At 43.9% G+C, this 25,236-nt stretch overlaps 1 protein-coding gene across 3 annotated transcripts; it reads left to right on the top strand.

Moving 5' to 3' along the window:
- Positions 1-1,100: 1,100 nt before the first annotated feature.
- On the top strand, positions 1,101-24,498 carry Gmnn (geminin DNA replication inhibitor). Of its 3 annotated transcripts, none has more exons than XM_006977127.4 (7): positions 1,101-1,143; positions 15,269-15,326; positions 18,290-18,367; positions 19,025-19,160; positions 22,618-22,700; positions 22,924-23,034; positions 24,104-24,498. In XM_006977127.4, exons 2-7 carry the CDS (start codon positions 15,276-15,278, stop codon positions 24,263-24,265), a joined length of 621 nt encoding a protein of 206 aa, XP_006977189.2. In that variant the 5' UTR covers positions 1,101-1,143; positions 15,269-15,275; the 3' UTR covers positions 24,266-24,498. The 3 variants fall into 3 exon arrangements, with proteins under 3 accessions (XP_006977189.2, XP_042134238.2, XP_042134239.2); XM_042278304.2 differs by lacking the exon at positions 1,101-1,143 and adding an exon at positions 13,668-13,777; XM_042278305.2 differs by lacking the exon at positions 1,101-1,143 and adding an exon at positions 14,144-14,162.
- The last annotated feature ends 738 nt before the right edge of the window (positions 24,499-25,236 follow it).

Genomic DNA, 25,236 nt, shown 5'->3' with positions numbered 1-25,236 from the left:
ATTTAGTCAATAGACAATAATTTACTAAAAGGGTGTGATGGCACACACCTGTAATCCCTGCACCTGGTTGGCACAGGAGGATCAGGAGTTCAAGGTCATCCTATACTTCTTCAGACTTATCACTAATAAAACAAAAAAGGAAATTTAAATGCTGGTGGCCATGTCAGAGAAGCAGCAGGTGGCAATTGAAGTTCTAGGTGTCAGCCCACCAGGAGGCAACCCCCGACAGGTGAATCTCTGTTAGGCAAGGCCCTGAGACCACAGACCCCAGAACATTTTTGCTTCTGCTGTGCCTTTATATGTATGCCGCCGCTATCGCCTGCCAACAAGAGTTGGCTATGAACACATACTTTCTGCTTGCTCATGTTCTGTTAATATGTAACAAGTTACTTAGATGTATATGGGTTATTGGGGTGCCTTTGTTTTTAATCATGTGAGGGATATAAAAAAATGTGTTTTTACCTGTACTCTGTAGGAATTTAGCAGAATGTATGGGGTAGATATTAGAATGAACAGCTGTTGTTTAGAAGTACCTTGACCTTGAAGGATCCTTGTGGAAGACAGAGATTGTTTTGCTAAAGGGGCTTTGCAGCCATCCCACGGCTTTGGTCACAAGACCGGAGGCTCTTGTATTATTATGTATTGCACACTATTGATTACATAATAAAGGACTAGAGTCATGGGGACTTGGGACGCTCTCCATCAGCAAGACATGTAAATTAAGATTAGGGACCTTGGTATGAGGAAGCATTTTGTGTAACAATCAATAAATACGCCTTTGTACCCCTGTGCTGTTCCTGGGTTCAGTCCATCAGAGGAGGCTGGAGCTTCCTGCTGTCACATGGGTCTTAAGATTTCATCTTGGAGTGCCTTCTTTCTTCAACCAACAATGAAGGGACACGAAAGAATAGAGAATAAAAAAGGAAACTATCAAAAGAGAGTGTGAGTGTCTTTTTCTCCTTACCCCCCTCAGATAAAAAAGTCTAGTATAGGCCAACTCCGTGGATTTCCCTCTGAGCCCTGTGCGCTGGAGCCCCACCCCCCACGCCCGCCCCCTCGCAGCGATATTTAAAGAAACAGGAAGCTAAACAGAAGCTGCAGCAGAAACACAAGAGACAAGTACTAGTTCCTGCAGTGCTGAAGGTCAGTGTCAGTCGTAAACTTGACAGAATCTGCAGTCACCTGGGAGATGGGCCCCTGGGCTTGTCTGGGGGCGATTACTTGGTTTCATTAATTGATGTGTGAAGATCCATCTTAATTTGAGGTGGCACCATTCCATGGGCAGGGGTTCTTGAATATAAGGAGAGAAAGGGAGGTGAGCAGCAGCTTGTGTTTACTCCTGTTTCTGACTCCGGGAGCGATGTGACCAGCTCCAGCTGCCTAGACTTCCAAGACGGCCTCTACCTTGAATTGTGAGCCACAAATAAACTGTTCTTCTTTAAGTCACTTTTGGCAGAGCATTTTATCACAGCAACTAGGAAAAGAAACCAAGGTAACTGCCTCAAAGATGTGCTCTGTCTCCTGCCAGCTGCTTGAATCCCTGCAGAGCGTCTGCTGTAGCACACAGTGTCTTTGGGGCTTCTGCTTCATTCACTGGTGGTAGGATTTTGCAAATTAGTAAGCATATGGCTTGAGAAAGAGGATGAAGAGTGCTAGTGGGTTATTACTGCTTTTTGTGGTTTTTTTTTTTTGTTTGTTTGTTTGTTTTTTAGATAGACCTTTAAAGTACACATCGCTGTATGTACAGGTCCTCTTAAATGTTTTCCTCCTGCAACCATTTTTAACTGTATGTTTTGTTTGCTGCCTTATTTATTTAGATAAAATCTCCTGTAGCCCAGACTGGCCCAAACTCACTAGGTAGCTAAGGATAACCTTGAAATCCCGAGCTTCCTATTTCTATGTTCTGAGTGCACTACCATGCCCGGCTTTGATGCATATTTTTTTATTTTTATGATTGTAAGCGCTGAGAACACTGTTTCTTGTAAAGGAAACTCAGGTCAGAAACTCAAACAGCGGTTTCCAAACTGAGCCGTCATGAGCTAACAAGATGGCTCCCGCGGTAAAATGCTTGCCACACAAGGCTGCTTACCCGTGCTTGATTCCTAAAACCTGGGTAAAAGTATAAGGAAGGAAACAATGCCACAAAGTTTTCCTCTGACCTCCACATGAGCGTGCGCGTGCACACACACACACACACACACACACACACACACACGTGCACAGTTGATAATAATTTTTAAGAAACTCAGACATTCTAACACAATACAATCCAAAGGTGTATTAATTTCAGACATGCTGGGGAATGATGGTAGAACAATATTGAAAGTTTTCCATAATTAAACTACGCCTTTAACCCCAGCACTTAGAAGACAGAGGCAGTCAGATCTCTGAATTTAAGCCCAGGCTGGTCTACAGAGCTAGTTCCAGGGCAACACTGAGAAACCCTGTCTTCAAAACAAAAACAAAAACCAAAGAAAACAAGCAAAAACCAAAAGCAAACAAACAAAAAGAACCAATATCACAATGTGTAATAGTCTCCTATCTGGGCTGAGGTCTTTGAGGCAGAATTCCTCGGTGTCATACAGCACGATGGCAGGCACATTGCAAAGTGCACGCGTATGTTTAGAACTGTGGTGGTTTAAATGAGAAATGCCCCCCCTCCCGCCCCCCAGGCTCAGGTCTTTAAACACTTTGTCTCTAGCTGGTACTGTTTAGGGAGGCTCTGGACCCTTTAGAAGAGATGCCTTGCTGGAAGAAGTATGTCACTGGGGGATGGGCTTTCGGGGTTTGTGGCTTTACCCCATCTTCAGTACATTCTCTCTGCTTCTCGCCCATGTGGTTGTGACGTGGTAGCCCAGCTCACTGATCCCGCTGCCTTGCCTGCCCACCATGATGGACGAGTCCTCTGGAACAGTTAAACTATAGTAAACTTTCTTCCATAAGATGCTTTTGGCCATGGTATTTCATCACAATATCAGAAAAGAAACTAACACCAGACCAAGGCTACAGGAACGTACACAGTTCAACAGGGCCGAGCTCTGCCACACACACCTCCGAGTTATAATGTCTTCAATTTTGAATTAAGTTTTGGTCATAGTGTATTCAAAACCTTTTTTTCTATTCCCATAACTTTTGTGACAACTCCCAACTTCAGTAATGTGATCCTCATTACAGGGCTGTGACCCATTAATTTTAGAAGCTGTGTCATGTTCCAGTTTGGTAGCCATGGCACAAGTTCAATAGCAGACTTTTGCAATTTTGGCTGAACAACCAAATGTCTTAGTCCGTTTTCTGTTGCTGTGAGAAGAAACTCAAGACTGGACACTTTATAAAGAAAAGAAAGTTATATGCTCATGGATCTGGAGGTTGGGAGGCTAGGTACCAGCATTCACTTTTCTGTGGTTTCCTGACCACGGACAGAATGTAGCCAGTTTCCTCACAGGCCTGTTGCCACAGGAAGAGGCTGCTGTTGCCACTGTGCCTTCCTACCTTGATGGACTGGATCATCAAACCATGAGGCAAACCATTCCTTCCTCACGTCGCTGTTGTCAGGGGTTTCCCATGCCACAACCACGAGAAAAGGAACTCACGCGCCCTCTTCCTCTCCTCTTTCATTTCCCACACTGCCTTGCGATGCTCCACTCTCTTCCCGAGAGGCCCTTCCTTTCTTAGACACAAGGTAGGCTCTCTAATAAACCTGAGAAGAGCCAACATTTGCGTTTCTGTTGCTGTGATAAACTCCCAGACAACAATCGGCTTAGGGGAGGGCAGGCTGACTTTTACTTCCTGATTCCAGGTTACAGTTCATCATAGCAAAGATGTCAAGACAGGAACTTGAGGCAGCTGGTCACGTCACATCCACAGTCAGGAGCAGAGAGAAGTAAACACATGCATGCTCCGTGCTCATCTACGTCTGTTCTTACGCACTTCAGTACCCAAAAGAAGGGACTGGCGCTACCCGCTTTCAGGCTGAGCCTTAAAACACTTAAAGCCATCAAGACAATGACCCATGGACATGCTCATAGGCCGCCCTCATCTAGGCAACCCCTCTTTGAAACTCTCTTCCCAAGCGATTGATTCTAAGTTGTGTCAAGTAGATAGTTAAAGTTAACCATCACAGCTGTGTCAACAGGAGCCACAGTAAATCTTCCATTCTTCAGAAAGTGACAGCCAGATACACCCCCCAGTATACCCATGAAGGCCCCGCAATACCTGGCACATGGTTGTTACTTAGAATTTGTTTGCTTTACAAACAAGCTATAAAGGAAACATTTGACTTCATGTTAAACATTGGAATAGATACCTGAAAAAAGTTATGTTTCTCAAGCAAAGAAAAAAAAATTCTACAGAAATCTTATTCTGTCTGGAAGTAGACAAGGAGCCTAGATGGCCTCTGTCCACCCTTCCAATACAGTCATTCTGTTTGCTTCAGTATAGTCCACATGTAGGGAGAGAGGATACATTCATCTTGGCTAATTAATTAAACTTCTAAAGAACAAACTGGTTATGGTGGTGCATGTCTGAAATCCTAGCACATGGGAGGCAGAAGCAGGAGGGTATTGAGGTGAAAGCCAAAACGGGCTGCCTGGGGAATTTGAGGCCAGCCTGGACTACATAATGAGACACTGCAGGAAAAAATTTTTTGAGGGGGCTGGAGAGATGGCTCAGCAGTTAAGAGCACTAGCTGCTCTTCCAGAGGTCCTGAGTTCAATTCCCAGCACCCACATGGTGGCTCACAACCATCTGTAATGGTGCCCTCTTCTGGCCTGCAGGCAAACATACAGGCAGAACACTGTATACATAATAAATAAATAAATCTTTAAAACAATTTTTTTTGAAAGAATATTGCATAGCTGTGATCAAAAGTTGCTTGGTCAACAGATGAGAAAAACTCAGTACAGACTGATAAATGGATGAGTCTTCCAATTTCAAGACCTACTTTTAATTTAGATAGCATTGCCACCTAGTGGTCAGGAGAGATTATTGTGATTAATGCTATTAAATTATTGGGAATAAATTTATAAACGCTTTTTAAAGATTTTACTTTTTTTTTTTTAACAGGCATGGTAGTGCAGCCCTTTAGTCCCAGCATTCAGGAGGCAGAAATAGGCAGTTACGTGTTAGTTTGAGGCCAATCTGTTCTACATGGCAAATTCTTTCTAAGTCCTGGGCTACATAGTGAGGCCTGTCTCAAAACGACAAAAAAGAGGTTTGTAGGAAACCAACTCTGACCTATCAAAGGGTTCTTGGGGGGAGGAGTGAGGAATGAGGAAGTATTAGATAGAAATATAGATGTGGATGGAGAGAAAAACAGAAACACAGGATAGCTTCGGGAGGGCCCTGGTCAATACCAGCAGCTCCCCTGCCCTGCTTTATTCATAATGGGCTTTTATCCATCAGCAAGGGGAGGGGCAAAAGAGATTTCCTATGCTCAAGATACTGCCCAGCCGGGCAGTGGTGGTGCACACCTTTAATCCCAGCACTCGGGAGGCAGAGGCAGGCGGATCTCTGTGAGTTCAAAGCCAGCCTGGTCTACAGAGTGAGTTCCAGGAAAGGCACAGAGCTACACAGAGAAACCCTGTCTCGAAAAACCAAAAATAAAATAAAATAAAATAAAATAAAATAAAAAAAAGATACTGCCCAGTGTCTCAGTCCATTTCCCGTTGCCTGCAAGATGTAGGGCTCTCGGCTACTACTCTAGCATCACATCTGCCTGCACACTGCCATGCTCTCCATCATGATGATAATGGACTGAACCTCTAAAACTGTAAGTGAATCACCCCAACTAAATGTTTTCCTTTAGAAGAGTTGCCGTGGTCACGGTGTCTCTTCACAGCAATAGAACCCTAATTGAGACAGGAGGCAAGTGCCTTCACCCACTGAGACATCTCACCCATCCTAAAGGGCCGATTTTTGACTTTGGTTCATTTTTGATTGGTTTACTTGAGACAGGGTGTCATGTAGCCCAGGCTGGCCTTGAAACCTTGATCCTTCTGCCTCCATCTCCCCAGTGCTGTGATTAGAGGTACACACCACAACGTTCAGCCCTTTTGTTCCTTTCCCTTTCTTCTGCCTTTCCCTTCCTTCGTATTTGAGAAAGGGTCTTACTCTGTAGCCAAGGTTGACCTGGAACTTGTAGGAATCCTTCTGCCTCAGCCTGCCAAGTGCTGGGGTTACAGACATGTGCTACCACACACATGTGGCTTTTCTGGTTTTGATTCTTAGAATTGATGAATTCAATCCTGAACGACATATTGTACTTAGTACTATGTCTCATTTGAAAACAACTTTTATTTTAAGTTGTGTGCATGTGGGTATCTGCACATAGGTGCAATACCACAGAGGGCAGAGGCACTGGATCCCTTGCAGCTGGAGTTGCAAGTGGTTGTAGGTACCAGATGTAGTTGCTGGGAATTGAATTTGGATCCTCTGTAAGAGCAGCGCACACTAAACGGCTAAATCAGCTCTCCAGTCTCTGAGCACCAGACTGTTCTCTATAAATCTTTCCCCTGTTCTTCAGTAGTGAGATTCAACCCTCCTCTTCTCCTTTCCTCTTCTCTTTGTTCTCCTCTCCCCTTGCTTTTTCCTTCCCTCTCTCTTCCCCCACAACCATTGCTGTTGTAGTACGTAGTTCATACAGACTCGTACTTCTGATCTCTTCACCATAGCTCCCAGGAGTGTTGGCACTATGCCTGCCTCTCCTGATTTTTAACCCTTATCTTGTCATTGATTTGTTGGGGACCACGTTATTTGCCCTGGACAATTTTTACACTTTGGCTTTTGACATCATTCCCATGTGTAGCTCTACAACTTGTCTCTAGTATTTTCTTAGCTTGGAAGTAAATATTCAATTTGGATTTAGTTTTGGGGGGTGGGGATGAAATTCTTTATAGTTGCTTTTCTCTTGAAGAGACTTCTAGATGAAACCCAAAGTTGTCCTCTGGACTCTACATTCATGCACACATATGTGAACCTGCAAAATGCACGCATGAACGCACGCACGCACGCACGCACGCACGTGCACTTGATTTCCAGGTAGAAGTCTGTGAATCTTTATTGTTACATACAACCTTGGTGATCTTGAAAACGAACCCTGAAATCTGACATTCTCATGTTAGAAGATTAAGGAGTAGCTGGACTCTCCAGAGCTCTCACTCGTCAGCTCTGCAGATGGCAGCCCCATAGGAATGGCGGCGCTTCTTGGCACGTACTTTTCATAAACAGTCACCTGTCAGCTGGAAGGTGGTGCCACTTGCCTTTAATCCCAGCACTTGGGGACAGAGGCAGGCGAATCTCTGCTGTGGATATCGCTCTATATAAATAAAACACTGATGGCCAGTGACCAGACAGGAAGTATAGGCGGGACAAGGAGAGAAGAGAATTGGGAAAACAGGAAGAAGGAGAGGGAGAGACACTGCAGCCACCGCCAGGACAAGCAGCATGTGAAGATGCCGGTAAGCCACCAGCCACGTGGCAAGGTATAGATTTATAGAAATGGGTTAATTTAAGATATAAGAACAGTTAGCAAGAAGCCTGCCACGGCCATACAGTTTATAAGTGATATAAGCGTCTGAGTGGTTATTTTATACATGGATTGTGGGATTGCGGGGCTTGGTGGAATCTGGAGAGAAGCCCTCCAGCAACAAATCTCAGTGAGTTTGAGGCTAGCCTGGTCTACAAAGTGAGTTCCAGGACAGCCAGGGCTACACAGAGAAACCCTGTTTTGAAAAACCAGAAAACAAAGACAAAACAGTCACCTGCCACTTTCCCACTTATGAAATATGATTTGAAAACAAGTAATTTATAATGCCAACACAAATTGGATCATATCCTGGATATAAAATAATGAAGTTTATTATAAGGGGCAAAAAAAAAACAACTCAGTAACAATTTAAAGAAGGCAGCTATACTACTATTACTTAGAACTAATTCTAAAGAAATGAGTTGCTTGGCATGGTGGTCCAGGACTCAGGAGGCTGAGGTAAGAGTACTGCCTCAAGTTCAAGGTCAGCCTGAGCTACAAAGTGAGTACCAGGCCAGCTAAACAAGGTACATGAATATAATACCAGAATTTGGGTGGTAGAGAAAGGAGAGTCAGGAGTTCCAGGCCATCCTAGGCTACATGGGACCCTATCACAAGCACAATAACAAAAGAAACATGTCTTTCTGTGAGACAGGAGACAGGGACCTGCACATGCAGCCACTTTCTGGTTTCTGCCAAGAGAATTTAACCAAAGTTGTGACATTTCTCCATACTAAGATCTTTTAAAAAAGATTTAATTTAACATATGCGTAATTTTGTCAAAGGCAGACAAAGCCTTGGGCCTCTTATCTTTAATACATATTATTATTTTTATTCATGTATATGTACGTGTCAGTGTGAGTGAATGTCATGTGTGTGCATGTGCTCAGCTGAGGAGGCCAGAAGATAAAATTGGATCTCTTGGAGCTGGAGTTACATGTGCCTGTGAGCAGCTCAACATTGGTGAGGGGAACCCCTGTCCCTGGAAGAGTAGCAAGCACTCTTAACTTCTGACCCATCTCTCCAGTCGGTTGGGCCTCTTTTGCGATAAAGTTCAAACCGCAGATCTGTGCTTCAGAGCAGGTGTTCATGACCTGACATGTAAAAGCTCAGCTCCCTTCAGTTGAAGGGCATCAGCTGGGTCAGTCTCATCTCTCAAGAAAGAACCAGGACCAATAAGGAAAGCAGCAGGAGCAGAGTAGACCCAGGTTTTGCTTGCTTTGCAGATATAAATTAACTTAGTCATGTGGCATCACAACAACAATAATCCCAGCATCTGGGAGGCTGAGGAAGGAGGCTAGGTGTTCAAGGCCAGCCTGGGCTTCATAGTGAGACCTGATCTCAAATTAAAAAACAAAACAAAACAAACAAAGCCCCACAAAAAAAAGTCAGGCTCATCCTAGTATTCAGAAGGCTAAAGCAGGAGGAATTTGAGGCCAGCCTGTGCTCTTACAATCCTCCTGTCTGAGCTTTCCGAGTCTTGGGATTACAGATGGGTGCTGCCACAGCTGGATGCTGTAATTCATTTTTAAGGTCTATCTTTATTTTTAATTATGTGTATGTGCATTAAATTCAGGTGCTCTTAGAGACTAGAGGTGTCAGAATCACTTGGAATTGGAGTTACAGGCAATTGTGAGCTACCCAGTGTGGGTGCTGGGTATTAAACTCAGGTCCTCTACTAGAGTAGTGCATGCTCCTAACCCCTGAGCTATCTCTCCAGACCTAAGCATTTTTCTTTCTTTGCTTTTTTTTTTTTTTTTTGGTTTTTTGAGACAGGGTTTCTCTATGTAACTTTGCACCTTTCCTGGAACTCACTTGGTAACCCAGGCTGGCCTCGAACTCACAGAGATCCGCCTGCCTCTGCCTCCTGAGTGCTTTTTGATATAGGGTCTTTCTTTCTTTTTTTCTTTTTAATACAAGGTCACTCTGTATAGCCCTGGCTGTCCTGGATCTCAATATGTAGACCAGGCTGAATTCTAACTTACAGATCCACCTGCCTCTGAGTCCCAGATGCTTAGATCAAAGGTGTGCACCACCATGCCCAGCTCCTAATTTCCTTTCTTAAGTGATGTTAGATATTGTCATAGCTAGTGTTTCGATTACTGTCAAGAGACACCATTAACATGGCAACTCTTCATGCAGGCAGACATGGTGCTGGAGAAAGAGCTTAGAGTTCTACATCTTGTACCACAGGCAGCAGGAAGTGAACTGAGACACTGGGCGTGGCTTGAGCATATATGAGTCCTCAAAGCCCACCTGCACAGTGACACACTTCCTCCAACAAAGCCACACCGCCTAATAGTGCCACTCCCTGAGTTTATGGGAACCAATTCCATTCAAACCACCACAGATACTATTTTGTATGTTTAAAAGACACTCGCACTTTATTAATTTTTTTGAGATTTTATTTTTTTTTATTTTATGCATCTGGGCGATTGACCTTCATGTCTGTCTGTCCAGGAAGTGGTGCACACTCAGCACCACCTGAGTTTGATTCCTGAGATCACAGAGCAGAAGAAAGGCCAGAAGAGGGCGTCAGTCATTTGCCCTGGAGCTGGAGTGACAGACAGTTGTGAGCTGCCGTGTGGGTGCTGGGAATAGAACCTATGTCCTCTGGAAGTGTGCTTCACCCTTGAGTTGTCTCTCAGTCACTATCTGCATCTTAAAGACTATATTGATACTCTGTTCACTTTCATTTTGGGGAGAAAATGAAAATGAAGTGATTAACAAACTTGTGCAAGAAAATACAAGTAATGCTAGGTGTGCAGGCAAGTGAGGGTGAGTCCAGCACTCAGGCGGCCTGGAGGTCAACCCAGGGCTATACTGTGAGGCCCTACCTCAAAAAACCAAAATTGAAAAAGAAAGGAAAAAAAAAATGAACCTAGGCAACAGTCACATCTCTGCTACACGATCTATCTGTGTCTCTCAGCTACAAAGCCCTTATTTTGGCCTGGTCTTTAACAAATGATCTGGGTGGGACTCACTGCCAAATCTCACCACCTGAGTTTGATTCCTGAGATCACAGGGCAGAAGAAAGAATAGGCTCCTCTGACACCCTACCCCGCTCCAGAAGCTAATAAAGTTACACACACACACACACACACACACACACACACACACACACACACACACACACACACACACACACAGCGAGAGAGAGAGAGAGAGAGAGAGAGAGAGAGAGAGAGAGAGAGAGAGAGAGAGAGAGAGAGAGAGAGAGAGAGAGAGAGAGAGAGAGGCTGGATTCTTACTTTTCCCTTTGCTGACAATGCTGACATTTTGCCAGTAGAGGGCGGAGGTGAGACACTTTAGGAGCAGATAGCGATGGCTTCCCGCTTCTGCTCAACTTCTGAACTGCACTAGGCTTCCACAGTTGAGACAGATGACAGTGATTTGCCTCTCCCTGGGCACCTAGGTAGGTGGTGAGCACAGGCAAGACACTGTTAAAAACCCACTGGACCTGATGTGGTGATGCCCACTTGTAATGGTAGCACTCAGGAAGTTCAGTAGGAGGATTACCAATCACATAGGAAGGGGTAGACAGAGACAGACAGACAGACAGACAGACAGACACACACACACACACACACACACACACACACACCATTGGGCTGGAGATGTAGCTCACTAGTAGAGCACTCGCCTGGAGTTCTCGTAATTTACCCACCACCAAATCTGTTAAAGTCGTCGTTAGTGTTCATGACAGCTTCTTAAGATCTCACTGTACACATTCCTCATGTTCTTGTTTCTGTAAATAAACAAACATGTTGGGGGGTGGAGCAACCTGATTCCCTAACTGGCATCTATTGATATCTCCCTTGCTACTCAGGCCTGCTAGAATTCTTCCAGCTGCATGACTGCACATGCACAGTTCAGTAGCCAAGCAAGGAGCCTTTACATTTTACGTCATCTGTGCTCAGCGTGGTCACACAATCTGCACATGTGTGGCGTAGCTCCGTCAGCCTACATGCACATATGCAGGGAAATCCTTAAAAAGCCAGTCACAGAATCCTCTCTCTTCTGCTCTCTCCTCTTCTCCACTCTCCCTGTATGTGTCTGTCACAGGCCGGGTCACTCTCTTCTGTCCTCGCCGCCTCCCCGGCCCCCAATAAAGCTCTGATACTGGGTTTTGTTGTGCCTCATGGTCTTTCTCACACGGGTAACAAGTGCCACATTTAAAACCATCGAGGCCAGCTTCAGCAAAAGGACTGTCACTCAAACTGCTAGTGCTCTTAGACTAGCCCAAGCTGAAGCCTGGAGATAGCAACATAACTGTCTTCACAGCTAATAGCCCTGGCTTCTAACGGTGCAGCTGTGGAAGACAGAGCTGCAGCTGGTTTGTTTGTTTGTTTGTTTGTTTGTTTATTTGAGACAGCGTCTCTCTACATAGCCCTGGCTGTCCTGGAACTCACTATGTAGATCAAGCTGGCCTGCAACTCACAGACATCAACCTGCCTCTGCCTCTCGAGTGCTGAGATTAAAGGTGTGTGTTAGCATGCCTGGACATGTAGCTCTTTTTTTTTTTTTTTTGAGGCAGGTCTTCCTCTGTGGCTTAAGCTTGCTTGTAATTCATCATGTAGTCAATGCTGGCCTTAAATTTGCAATAATCCTCCTGTCTCTTAGGTTCTACGATTACAGGCATGAGCCACCATGCCTGACTTTTGTTCGCTTGTTTTTGAGATCAGGTCTGGCTTGAAGCTTGATATGTAGGCGGGCAGGACTTGAACTTGCAGTGATTCCCCTGCTTTAGATCCTGGACTAACAGCTGTTAACACCGGCCAGTGTTGAACACTAAGGACTCCCCCAAACATGGGCCTAAATGGAAGCTGTAATTCCCCGCAACAGCGGAGTTTTCTAGACTCACGAGAGTGGTAGTGCCTGTTGGGTTAAGGCTGGGTACTGAGGTCTGTGCAGGAACTGCATCTTTACAGGGCATGCCTTGCTGCTATCCCCTTCTGCTCAGCTGCAGCAAAGCACTGAGGGGAACAAAAGCTGCCAGAGCTTGGAACCCAAAGAGCGTCTTGGATTTCTGCCCTGGTAGAGCTCAAGGACTACAACTAACTGAGATTACTAATAGCCGGCAGTAGTCAGCAGCTCCAGGCCACCCTAGGCCCGGGGCAACTTCGTAATAGACCGCTTCTTTGGAGAACCTCCCTGTGAAGAGCTTTCTCTGGTACCCTGAAAGGTTACTGTTAAGTTCTACAGAGTATATACTTCCAGAAAGTTCCATGGGTGGAGTCCCATAGGCTATCCGGTTTCTCCAAGGTCTGGGTCTCACATTTAACGTTCCTTATGTCTTGTCTTTTCTGTTTTTACATTTACCCATTTATTTGGTGTGTGTGTGTGTGTGTGTGTGTGTGTGTGTGTGTGTGTGTGTGTAGATCGGAGGACAACTTGCAAGAGTCAGTTTCCTCCTATCATGTGGATCCCGGGGAAGGAACTCACATAGTCTCGGTAGTAAGCACTCCATTTGCTGAGTCATGTTTTTAGTCCTCTTAGAGTCTCTTTTTTGGCATTTTGAAATAGGGTCTCCCTACATAGCTCAAGCTGACTTCAAATTCAAGATCCTCCTGCTTCAGCCTCCCTAGTATTGGGATTATAGGTGTGGGCTATCACATCCAGATTCACTTTACATTCTTTAGGAAAAATTTCCTTTAAAACTTTTGAGTAGCCGCTGGGCGGTGGTGGTGTACATCTTTAATCCCAGCGCTCTGGAGGCAGAGGCAGGCGGATCTCTGTGAGTTCGAGGCCAGCCTGGTCTACAGAGCGAGTTCCAGGACAGCCAGGGCTACACAGAGAAACCCTGTCTCGAAAACAAACAAAAAGCTAAACAGACAATACACAAATATATAAAATAACTTTAAAAAATATGTTTATTCCGTGTTTACCGCTAGTGGGAGTAGGTCCTGTGTCCTCGCCAGCAGAGTACTATAGAGTGCTGAAGCGTTGAGCTTCCAGCAGAGGGGTCAGAAAGGAAGGTGGGGGGAACAGACCTCTAAGCCAAGAGGAACCTGGAGACCTCACCCAAAGACTACAGGCGCCGCGGCCGACTGCGCAGGCGCACGGAGTCCGTGGGCGCGGTGGGCGGCGGTAAGAGGCGATTGGCTGGATGCCGAGGCCCCGCCCCTCATTACGTCAGCTGCCCGGTCGGCGGGTCAGTCCGCAGGTTCGGGTCGTTCTGGTGCCGTTGGGGCCGGCGTGCTGCCAGGGGTTCGTCCCGCTCTTAGGCTCGCTGGGAACGGAGCACCGTAGTCTGTGAGTCCGAGGGCGCCGGGGGGCGGGAGCGGAGGCGAGCGCAACTCCGGCAGCGGTGTCTTCCGTCTGGCCCGCGGCCAGGCCTGCCTCGACAGCCGCGGGGAACCGGCCGGGAGAGGCGAGGACTGGAAGGAACCCGAGCCTCGGCCTGTAATCTCGGCCCGTAGCCCCGGCCCGGCTGCAAGGCAAAGCTGGGCGAGCTGAGACGAGGGGCTGCGCCATAGGTGGGGTCGGTTTTGGCGCGCTCCGGCGTTCGCGCTTCCTATTGGCTGGCGCACGCCGCGTTGGGCGGGGCCGGCGCGTCCGGCAAGGTGTGCGGCCGCTGAGTCTCAGGGACGGCGTGGCAGGGGTCTAGACGAGCTGCGTACCTCCGGCCAGCTCATAGGTAGTGCAAACGCTGCTCCTGGGGCGAGGGCATTGAATCCTGCGTCTCCAATTCCAGAGATGCCGGTGTAGGTGACAGTGGATTCTCCTCGGACCCTGTCCTATGCGCCTGACCAATGATAACACGATCTTGGGCCATTACCTGCACTTTAGGAAACATTGCCCAAGCCTGGGCGTGGTAGTGCTTAATCTCCAGCACTCAGGAAGCCCGAGGCGGAGGTTCAGGAGTTTTGGGCCAACTTTGCCTACTTAGCCGTCTCAAAAGAAAAGAAGAAGCCGGGCGGTGGTGGCGCACGTCTTTGATCCCAGCACTCGGGAGGCAGAGCCAGGCGGATCTCTGTGAGTTCGAGGCCAGCCTGGGCTACCAAGTGAGTTCCAGGAAAGGCGCAAAGCTACACAGAGAAACCCTGTCTCGAAAAACCAAAAAAAAAAAAAAAGAAAAGAAGAAACACATCTAGATTCCCTTGAGTGGGTTTCCGATAAGGTTTTATTAACGTGAAATAGAGTAGAAAATAGCAGAACTCCACACCGGGTTATAAGCTGTTTGTATTTGCATACATGTGTGGGTGCCTAGGACACAATGTAAATTATTAATTACATGTAAGTAGGAGGGGAGTTGGTCTTAAGCTTGCTATGTAGCTGAGGATAATCTTGAATTCTGTTTCTCCTGCTTCCCAGCTGATGCCACTAGGCCTGGTTTATGCTGTGCTAAGAAAGCATGCCTTTTTAAAAATTTATTTTATTTTGAGACAGGATCTTGTTTATGCAGCCTAGGCTGATCTCTGACTTGATGTTCTTATCTCTGCCCCCGCAGTCCAGAATGTGCCACTGTGACAGGCAGGATGGTATTCTTTAGGGTAGATCTGAGCGTGCTTAAGTGCCTGGTTCGCTTTTCCAGGTGCCCCTTTCTCAGATCCTTTGAGATCTCTGTATTTTGTACAGGACATCGCTTCATTTTGTCAGATAGTGGTTCTACCATAAAGTAGGAAGATTTTTGTGTATATTTGTAAATAATTTAAAAAGAATCTAGACTCTACCCTCAGTTACAAACCACACTGTTTTTAAATTTTTAAATTTTTTTAAAAAATTGCTTGTTTGTGTTGCCAGCTGAAAAATGAATCCCAGTATGAAGCAGAAACAGGAAGAAGCCCAAGAGAATGTGAAGGTATGTAATGGAACCTCTGAAATGTGCTTGAATTTGTTTTAATTAAGAGGTGAGGTCTTGCTGTGTTGCCCAGGCTGGCCCCTAACTCCTGGGCTGAAACTATTTTCCTCAACCCCCAGAGTGAGTTTAAATTCAGGATTCATTATCAGAAGTTGTAAAACTGAGTGTACTCTTGCATATATTTTTGGGGAGAGGGTTTTGAGAATATCAAATTGTTTTCTGAACAGGTTAAGATTTAAATATATGAATGAAACTTGGAGTCTAAAAGTCTGTTATTCCAATGTACTATGTGTATAGAGAAAGGAATGTTATAGTAGTGTACATTCCTTGAGTTATATTTTATAAAGCTTACATGTATAAAGTGTAAATCTTGGAAGTGGTCTTTGTAAGTGTGCAAATGACAGCACCTTAGTTGGCTTCTTTGACCATTATCAAGATTAAACATTTAGTTTTATTTTCTTCTGTTTAGAGACTTGATTAATCTGTAATCTAAATTATATCTGAAATGTTGTTGTAATATTTGTTCTCATGGTAGTTGGCATTTGTCCCTCAGTTAAATACTGAGATAATAATCAACAGTAGAAACTTTACCGTGGGAAAGGTGAACTTTGTCATGTGAAGTACAGTAACTTTCTCACGCCGGTGTGGTGTCATGTTCTTGCTAACCTTGTTTGAGTATTCACCATTGTTTGCTATCCCATGGTGGTGGTATAACTAATGATTCTTTTTTTTTTTTTTCCCAAAATAGAACTTAAAATCAGGAAATATGTAGGAGCTTACATATTATAAAGAAGACAACTTTTTTTATTTTTTATTTATTTTATCTTTTGGTTTTTTCGAGACAGGGTTTCTCTGTGTAACAGCCCTGACTATCCTGGAACTAGCTCTGTAGACCAGGCTGGCCTTGAACTCACAGAGATCCACCTACATCTGCCTCCCAAGTCCTGGGATTAAAGGCATGCACCACCACTGCCCGGCTCAAAATTTTGTTTTTAAAGCACTATCTTGGGGATTTTAGAGGGTTTTTTTTTGGGGGGGAGGGGATTGTTTTGAGACAAGATGTCACTATGTAGCCTTGGCTATCCTGAAACTCAGAGAAATCTGTTTGCCTCTGCCTCCTGAGTACTGGGATTAAATGTGTGTGCCACCATGCATGGCTTGTTTTTGTTGTTTGTTTGTTTCTGTTTTTGAGATAGGATCTCAGTATGCAGCCCTGGCTAGTGTAGCACTCACTCTGTAGACTTCAGGCTGGCCTTGAACTCAGAGAGTTCCACCTGCCTCTACCTACCAAGTGCTGGGATTACAGATTTGTGCCATGCCTGGGCCAGAGTGTTTTAATTCAGTGTCCTAATGAATGGACTTGTAACAAAACTGCTTCTGTTTTCAGATGATGGTTCAGGAGGGACTGTCCATGGCATCCTCATGCACTTGCTTCTGCCTACAATGTGTTCCTAAAAATTACATTCCTGGTGCCAGACGTAGTGGTGCACGCCTTTGGTTCCAGCACTCCGGATGTAGAAGCAGGTGGATCTCTGAGTTCAAGGCCAGCCAGGGCTATATAGAAAGACCCTGCCTCCAATAAATTAATAAATAAATAATAAGTAAAAATTATATTCTTGGGCCTGTGAGATGCTTGTTGCCTAGCCTGATGACCCACTGGACTATATATGGTGAAAGAAGAGAACTGATTGGCAAGGTGTCTTATGATGTGTGTGTGTGTGTAAATGTAATACAATATTTCAAACTGTATTTCTGTGATAAAACACTATGACCAAGCCAGGTGGTTGTGGTGCACAGCTTTAATCCCAGCACTGAGGAAGCAGAGGAGGGCGGATCTTCAAGTTGGAGGCCAGCCTGGTCTACAAAGTGAGTTCTAGGACATCCAGGACTACACAGAGAGACCCTGTCTCAAAAAAGCCAAAACAACAATAAAAACCACCCAGAGAGGAAAGTGTATTTCGCTTCCAGCTCCCAGGTCACAGTCCAACACTGAGGGAGGTCAGGACAAGAACTCAAGGCAGGAACTGAAGAACACTCCTCACCTGCTTGCTTGCTCAGTTTTCTTTCTTATGCATCCCAGTCACCTGCCCAAGGATAGCACTGGCAACAACTGAGCCCTTCACATCAATCCTCAACCAAGAAAACGCCCCCCTCCCATCCCTGCTTGCTTATAGGCCATTCTTTCATCAGGTCAGATTCCCTCTTCCCAGATATGTCCTGGTTTTTGACAAAAAACCAGCAGTTTTTTTTCACAAATGCCCATAATATTTGGGAATATTTAGAGTTCTGAGATGAATCTTTTTGATTAGAGAAAAAAATATTTTGAGGAGTAATCTTTTCTCTCAGTGTTTACCTCTTTTGTAAGTAGAGTGTAAGTTCCCATTTTGGAAGTTTTTTTTTTTTTTTTTTAAGAATACAGTCAGTTATTTTTTTAATTGAAAATTTATCAGGCATCATTTGAACTATCAGTGCTACCATAGAAAGTGTGTTTTAACTAAAATAACAAGAATCTGTATTAGAATGAGAAAAGTTACCTCCTGTGTGTGTCTGGTTGGGTGGTATGGCCACCCATTCTTTTTTTTTTTTTTTTGAGACAGGGTTTCTCTGTGTGGTTTTGGTGTCTGTCCCAGATCTCTCTGTAGACCAGTCTGTCCTTGAACTCACAAAGATCCGCCTGGCTCTGCCTCCCGAGTGTTGGGATTAAAGGCTTGCGCACCGCTGCCTGGCTGGCCCACCTATTCTTAACATTTCTTCAAACTTTATTATAACTTAGGAAGTAAGTTTGCTGGTTGATTAAGCAAACTTACTTATTCTGATACAGCATCAGGGCAAATCTTGTGTTCTTAGTGATTTCTTTTTTCTATTCTTTAACTCAAATTATAGTAAGACTAAGTCTAACTATATAGAAACTTGGAAAGTAATCATATAGCAGTAACCAGATAATGAATCATCTTGACTTTTAGAATAGTCCTGTTCCAAGGAGAACGCTGAAGATGATTCAGCCTTCTGCAGATGGATCTCTTGTTGGCAGAGAAAATGAGGTATGTGTCCAGGGCTAGAGTGGTCAATCAGCATTAAACAGTTCCCAGATTTTGCTAAATTCTAATCAAAATAGTTCCTGCAAATAAAATTCCTAAAATAATATACATCCTGGTAGGTTTTTTTGAAGTTATATTTATGGGCTGAAAAGACAGCTCTGTGCTTAAGAGCATACACTACTCTTGAGAGAACCTGAGTCCAGTCTCCAGTACCCATGTCAGTCGGGCAGCTCACACTGCCTGTAACTCTTCCTTAAAGGGATGGGACGCCCTTTTCTGGCCAAGGACTGCACTCAAATCCATAAACGCACACACAGACATAAAAATGTAATTACAAATAAAGCCAAAAAAAATTTCAACTATTTATTTTGGGTGGGCACACACCCATGTGGGTATGTATGTGTTTGCATGGACTTAGGCTCATATAAGTGTCCCAATATACAATTGAAGTCAGGACTGCTTTCAGGAATCTGCTTCTGTCACTGTGGGTCCCAGGGATTGAATGCAGGTTGACAGCAAGTACCTTTATCTGGTGAGCCATCTCACCAACCCTCTTACGGTAGTTTTGAACTGTATAATTTGAAAAGATTCTTAAATGCATAAATAACTGAACAGTGTAGCTTTCTTGTTCATTAAATCTAATAAGCGTTTCCATCACAGTTGCCAAAAGGCTTGTCCAAAAGGAAGCACTGGAATGACCAGTTAATATCTAAGACTTCGAGCTCTGGTCCAGAGGCTGCTGAAAATAAAGATGCTGGAGATGTCACCCAGGAAGCATTTGATCTTATGATTAAAGGTATGATAAAAAGAACATAGCCTTGTCTTAAAAGTTTAAATTTTGATGAAGGTGTATTATTTGGTGGGGTTACTGTTTGATAATTTAAAATTTTGTGTTGTAAATAGGCAGATACTCTAAATTTGGACACATGGAACCATTTTTTGGCAAGCCTTCAATGTGGGTGAGATAGTATTAAGGACTAGGACAGTGACTAAATTGGCATCTGTGAGAGTAGATTGCACTGGGATTTTACAAGACCTGGAACTGGGCTCTTCAGAAGAAAGGTGGTGCTAGAGGAAGGGTTTGAATATTCCAAGAGAACACCAAGTAATAGGGCCAGTGGGAACATCACTGGAAAGAGGATAAAGATGAATGAGAAATACACTTTCTTTCTTTCTTTTTTTTTTTTTTGGACCCGGCTGGTCTTGAACTCAGAGATCCGCCTGCCTCTGCCTCTTAGTGCTGGGATTAAAGGTGTGAGTCACCACCTCTTGGTTGAAATACACTTTTTTTTTCCTTTTGGTTTTTTTTTTTTTTTTTTTTTTGGAAAGTGTTTCTCTGTGTAACAGCTCTGGCTGTCCTGGAACTCACTCTGACCTAGAACTCAGAGATATCCACCTGTCTTTGCCTCCCTTTGCTGGGATTAAAGGTGTGTCCCACCACTGCCTGGCCTGAAATACACTTTAATAAAGTGTATTTATTATATCATAGTTTTTAATCATAGTTTTTAATGGAAGAGTAGTAGAAATCAGAAAAGAATAGAAAACTGAAGATGTTTTATAATAATTGTGGTGGGCCTTTTTGTTGTTGTTGTTGTTTTTGGTTTTTCGAGACAGGGTTTCTCTGTAGTTTTGGTGTCTATCCTGGATCTTGCTCTGTAGACCAGGCTGTCCTCGAACTCACAGAGATCCACCTGTCTCTGCCTCCTGAGTGCTGGGATTAAAGTGCTGAGTCACCACTGCCCAGCATGGTGGGCTTTTTTATTTTGTGAGATAGTCTCATTCTGCAGCCTGGACTGTCCTAGAACTCACTGTGTAGCCCCAACCTAGCTTTGAACTCAGGCAGTCTTGCCTCCCTGAAGAGTAGTCTTAAACTGCCACACCAGGCTCATTGGGGAGACTTTTCCTCTGTATTGGTCAGAGGTCATGAGAAATGAAGTGTAGAGAACTTCATTGACTTGCTCAGGGTCACAGTCACGGGAATGCTTGGTTTGTTTGAGTTGCCTGGGATGTTGTAGGGAAGTTTGGAAGCAGAAAGTACTTTTTTTTTCTTTCGAGACAGGGTTTCTCTGTGTAGCTTTGCGCCTTTCCTGGAACTTGCTTTGGAGACCAGGCTGGCCTCGAACTCACAGAGATCCTCCTGCCTCTGCCTCCCGAGTGCTGGGATTAAAGGCATGCACCACCACCTCCCGGCTGCAGAAAGTACTTTTACAGGAGGACAAAATTGCAAATGGTTGGTCAACTGGCTAGAACCCCAGCAGCTTTGCAGTGCATATGAAACAGGACTTGGAACGTTGGTACCTGATTAGGTTCAAGTCAGTTAAAGGTTAGTTCTATACGTATGTCAAAAATATCGCTCGTACAGTCAACGGTGATCATAGACATTCTTAGTCATAGAAAATACCAGTATGACTTGAGAACTTCAGTGGATACATCATTAGAATTAAAAGATCCACACAGAGTGCCTGAATTTTGTTAAATCTGTTGTTGGTAGTACATTGTGCACTCTTAAAGAAAAATCTTGTATATATTTTAGAATGGAGCAAATGAATAATATGTTGATGTTGGGAGGCAAGTTTTTTTTTTTAAAGATTTATTTATTTATTATATATACAGTGTTCTGCCTGCATGTATGCCTGCAGGTCAGAAGAGGGCACTAGATCTCATTATAGATGGTTGTGAGCCACCATGTGGTTGCTGGGAATTGAACTCAGGATCTCTGGAAGAGCAGCCAGTACTCTTAACCTCTGAGCCATCTCTCCAGCCCCGGGAGGCAAGTTCTTAATCGGGTGAATGGAAATACAAATGTGGAATGGAGAAGGGAAGGATGAGAAGGATGAATTGTTGAATTGGTTGAGAGTATTACTATAAATTATTAAAAACCCCTCCACTGAAAGCAAGAAACATAGCAGATATCCAATTCTTGGTTTGTAAACACTATTCTGCACTAAAGCTCTTCAGGAAATGGCCGACTCCAGTATTCCAATATCCAGGATAGTGTAGAATGATCCTTAGGTCTCATATCAGAAAATAAGGGAAAGTTTTAGACATGTTTAAGGGACGGACTCTTTGAAGAAAGTCACACTGATTAAATGTGTGGAAATTTGAGCATGAAACTGACTAGTGGCAAGAATGGCCTCTACTAAAGCTGGCATGGTGGCCCACACTTGTCATGCATGCTCTGAGATGGCAAAGGGAGGAGGACCACTTCAAAGTCATTCTCAGCTACGCATCAAGTTCAAGGCCAGCCTGGGATACATATCTCAAAATAAAAACAGTGGAAAGACAGAAAGAATTATTGGTGGTACAGTGAATGGAAAGAGCATATGAATCTGTAATGATAGCTTAAGAGAAAATGGAATAGAGAGAATTCCTTTCAAAAATCACATCCACTGTAGAGTTTAGAAGATTTAGGCAAGAATTACCAGTAGAGTTAAAATTGGTTGAGGAACAGATTAACAAACTCTAGTTTTGCTCTCTAGATCTCTAATTAATTACCAAGAAAAACAATTTTTACAAGGGAGAAATTTGGTATATGGCAGCCAAATAAAATGATTAAATTTTATATTCGACATTGTAACAGATTGGTATGTACTTCCTGATAATACACTGAAGATACAATGTATTTATTCCTGCCAAAAGTGTTGAGCTTGAAACAAAAATTCAACATTAAGAACTATATGCAGATTAACTAGTCTAGACTTTTCAAAGGTAACAGTATTTGGGCTGAGAGTGTAGCTCAATAGTAGTAGAGTCCTTAAAGGTCAAATAAAAACCATAAACACAAAGTGAATCTTGTAAAATGTTAAACCGTGTAGGTGATAGATCTGCACTTATTTTCCTTCTTTTGCAATTCTTTTCAGGGTTTGAAAGCTTTGATATGTTGAAAAAATACAAATTAGATTAGAGCTTTTCAATAGAAATCAATCACTGAGTTTTTTTTTTTTTTTTTTCGAGACAGGGTTTCTCTGCGTAGCTTTGCGCCTTTCCTGGAGCTCACTTGGTAGCCCAGGCTGGCCTTGAACTCACAGAGATCCGCCTGGTTCTGCCTCCCGAGTGCTGGGATTAAAGGCGTGCGCCACCACCGCCCGGCCTCACTGAGTTTTTTTATAGCAGTAAGTTTTGTGTTTTTAAATAAGGACTTGCTGTGTAGTCTAGGCTGGCCTCAGACCCCTGAGTGCTAGGATCATGTGCTCCACCACGATCAGGTTTTAGCACTGACGTTTAAAGTTGTGTAAAACATTGATTTATTCCAGAAAACCCATCCTCTCAGTATTGGAAAGAAGTGGCAGAAAAGCGGAGGAAAGCTCTCTATGAAGCTCTTAAAGAAAACGAGAAAGTACGTGTGCAGTTCTCACCATTTGGAGGCTCTGGTAGTTCTTCCTCAGTTCAGCAGAGTCGGCTGGTGCAGCCTAGCTTGAATGTGGGTCTCATAGAGTTTGACTGCATGAGCAGAGTGAGGCCCCCTGTGTTACTGCGTGGGCTTGTCAGTGATCTGCTGGGAGAGTGCTGGAGACGAGAGCAGATTTATGGAGTACTGAACTTATATTTTTATTCTATAGCTTCATAAAGAAATTGAACAAAAGGACAGTGAGATTGCCCGCCTGAGGAAGGAGAATAAGGACTTGGCAGAGGTAGCAGAGCATGTACAGTACATGGCAGAGGTGATTGAGGTAGGTGATTCCATAGTCACTGGGTTCAGAGTTGTCGACAATGGTCAGTGAGTGTGTTTATCCTGTCAGGGTTATTTTCCTTACCTGTAAAATGCTTGTATAAGCCCACATCTGAAAAAGATAATAAGAAAAGTTACTCTATTGCACAGTTGACACATTTCCAGGTTCTGGTTTTTAAACATGCTACCACCTATCATTTATAAAACAAATAGGCTTTATCTGACTTTTTAAATTTGGGAGGTAGCTAATGTGTTTCTAAGAGTCAGCCTGATTCGTATAACTACCAGGCTTGTCTTTATCACTTTCAGCCTTTTTTGTGTTTACAAAGCAAATCCATCTTACCAATGGGAAGAAAGCTTTTTTTTCTCTTGAGACAGGATTTCTCGGTGTAGTTTTGTGCCTGTCTTGGAACTCACTCTGTAGCCCAGGCTGGCCTCGAACTTGCAGAGATCCGCCTGCTTCTGCTTCCCATTGCTGGGATTAAAGGCGTGCACCACCACCACCCAGTGGAAAGAAAGCTTTTTAAATCAAACCTTCTCACATTAAATTGCTTCCTTAACATTTTAGAGCCATGACAGTGTTATTGTTGTTGTTGTTTTAAGATTTTTTTTTATTTTATTATTTTTAATTATGTGTAATAAGTATGGCCTAGAGTTAGAGTTACACCCTGGTCCTCTAGAGGAACACTGCATGCTCTTAACCACTGAGTCATCTCTCCAACCCTGCTGTGACAATCTTTGAAGTACTGAACTAGCCCTCCCTGTTGGCTTTAAAAATATGATTCCCCAGCTGGTTGGAAGTTACGAACACATAGTTCTGTTGTTTCCAAGAGAAATACCAATTTAAGTTGTGCTTTGGAAGTAGCTCAATCAGTGCTTAAAAAAACAGTGAATTACTAACTGGATTTTGCTGAAATATGATGTAGCACTATATAGACTTTGATATAACACTGTAAAAGAATTTATTGAAGGTATTATAGCATTGGTGGGTTGCTGTATAGGTATACTGACTAACAGTGTATTTCATTTTCAAGATCTTTACAATAAATTGCTGGCTTATTCCTTAATAGAGGCTGAGTAATGAACCCCTGGATAGCTTTGAATCACCAGATAGTCAGGAATTTGATTCCGAAGAAGAAACTGTTGAGGATTCTGAAGTGGAAGACTCAGAAACTGGCACGTGTGCTGAAGAGACCGTGTCCTCCTCCACGGACGCCAAACCGTGTCCATGAAGTGTGGGGCACTGCCAGCTTTGCCCTTGGCGTGGCTCTTGGTAAATGAACTACAGTGTGCAGGTGCTGCGGTCCAGGTCGGAGGCCTGGGGCTAGTGCCACATTCTAGTACCTCATTCGGATACTGACAGTATGTATTTTAATCTGTTCAATGTAAATAGCATTTTCAGTTCTCAGTGTCAGATGTGACTTGTGTATATTCAATAAACTTCAGTTTCCTGTTGAACATGCTATATCTTGGAGAATTCAGTGTATCCAGTTTGTAGAAAATGCATCTGTTTCTAGAGTATTTTATTATTTCACTTTGTAGAAGTGGGAAATGAACTTCCTTCTGTCTGGAGCTAAGGCTCTGTTGATCTGATCTCAGGATCACTGTGAGCAATGTTGATTTTCATGTTTGTATATTTTTAATCATGTTTTGAGTGAAGCGTCTACTGTCCTAAAGCTTCCCCGAGTGAATTTGATTAGCCAGGTAAAGGCTTGTCTAACTCGTGTGGTCATAGTGTTTTTGAACGTTCCAAGCAGTAGGTAGTGGGTGATAGAGACAGTCCTCAGAAGCAAAGTGGTGAATGGAGGTGCAGGGGGAGACACGGGGTAGCTGAAAGTTTGGAAACTATACACAAAGTGTGTATCCAAGGAGTAAGAAGAAAACCAGACAGGAGACCTTGCTAGAAAAGCATGCGGCATGGTGGGGGGGGGGGGGGGGAGTAAGTGTTTTTATGTAAGTTGACAACAAAGAACATTATCAACCTTCACTTGTATTGCCCTTACTTACTTGTGTATGAATGTCAGAGGTCAGTTTGTGGGAGTCAGTTCTTCCACTTTGTGGGTCGCAGAGATGGGTTGCCAGGCTTGGCAGCAAGAGTCTGCCTATTGAGCCATGTCACCAGCCCCCAAAGATTATTTTAGGTACGTTCTCTTCTAGAACTTTCATTTTCCTGTCACCAGTATTGAGGAAAAGCCTGTCTTAG

Source organism: Peromyscus maniculatus, chromosome 5 (assembly GCF_049852395.1).
Source record: "Peromyscus maniculatus bairdii isolate BWxNUB_F1_BW_parent chromosome 5, HU_Pman_BW_mat_3.1, whole genome shotgun sequence".
Taxonomy (NCBI): Eukaryota; Metazoa; Chordata; class Mammalia; order Rodentia; family Cricetidae; genus Peromyscus; species Peromyscus maniculatus.
The sequence above is the reverse complement of the archived record's forward strand: the minus strand, read 5'-3'. Positions and strand labels throughout refer to the sequence as shown.

What these genes read in the sequence shown, in the direction of transcription:
- Gmnn (XM_006977127.4), top strand. Translation starts at nt 15,276, where the DNA reads ATGAATCCCAGTATGAAGCAGAAACAGGAAGAAGCCCAAGAGAATGTG. An exon ending in TTGTTGGCAGAGAAAATGAG is followed by an intron (nt 18,368 to 19,024) that starts GTATGTGTCCAG and finishes TTTCCATCACAG; the next exon opens with TTGCCAAAAGGCTTGTCCAA. An exon ending in ATTTGATCTTATGATTAAAG is followed by an intron (nt 19,161 to 22,617) that starts GTATGATAAAAA and finishes GATTTATTCCAG; the next exon opens with AAAACCCATCCTCTCAGTAT.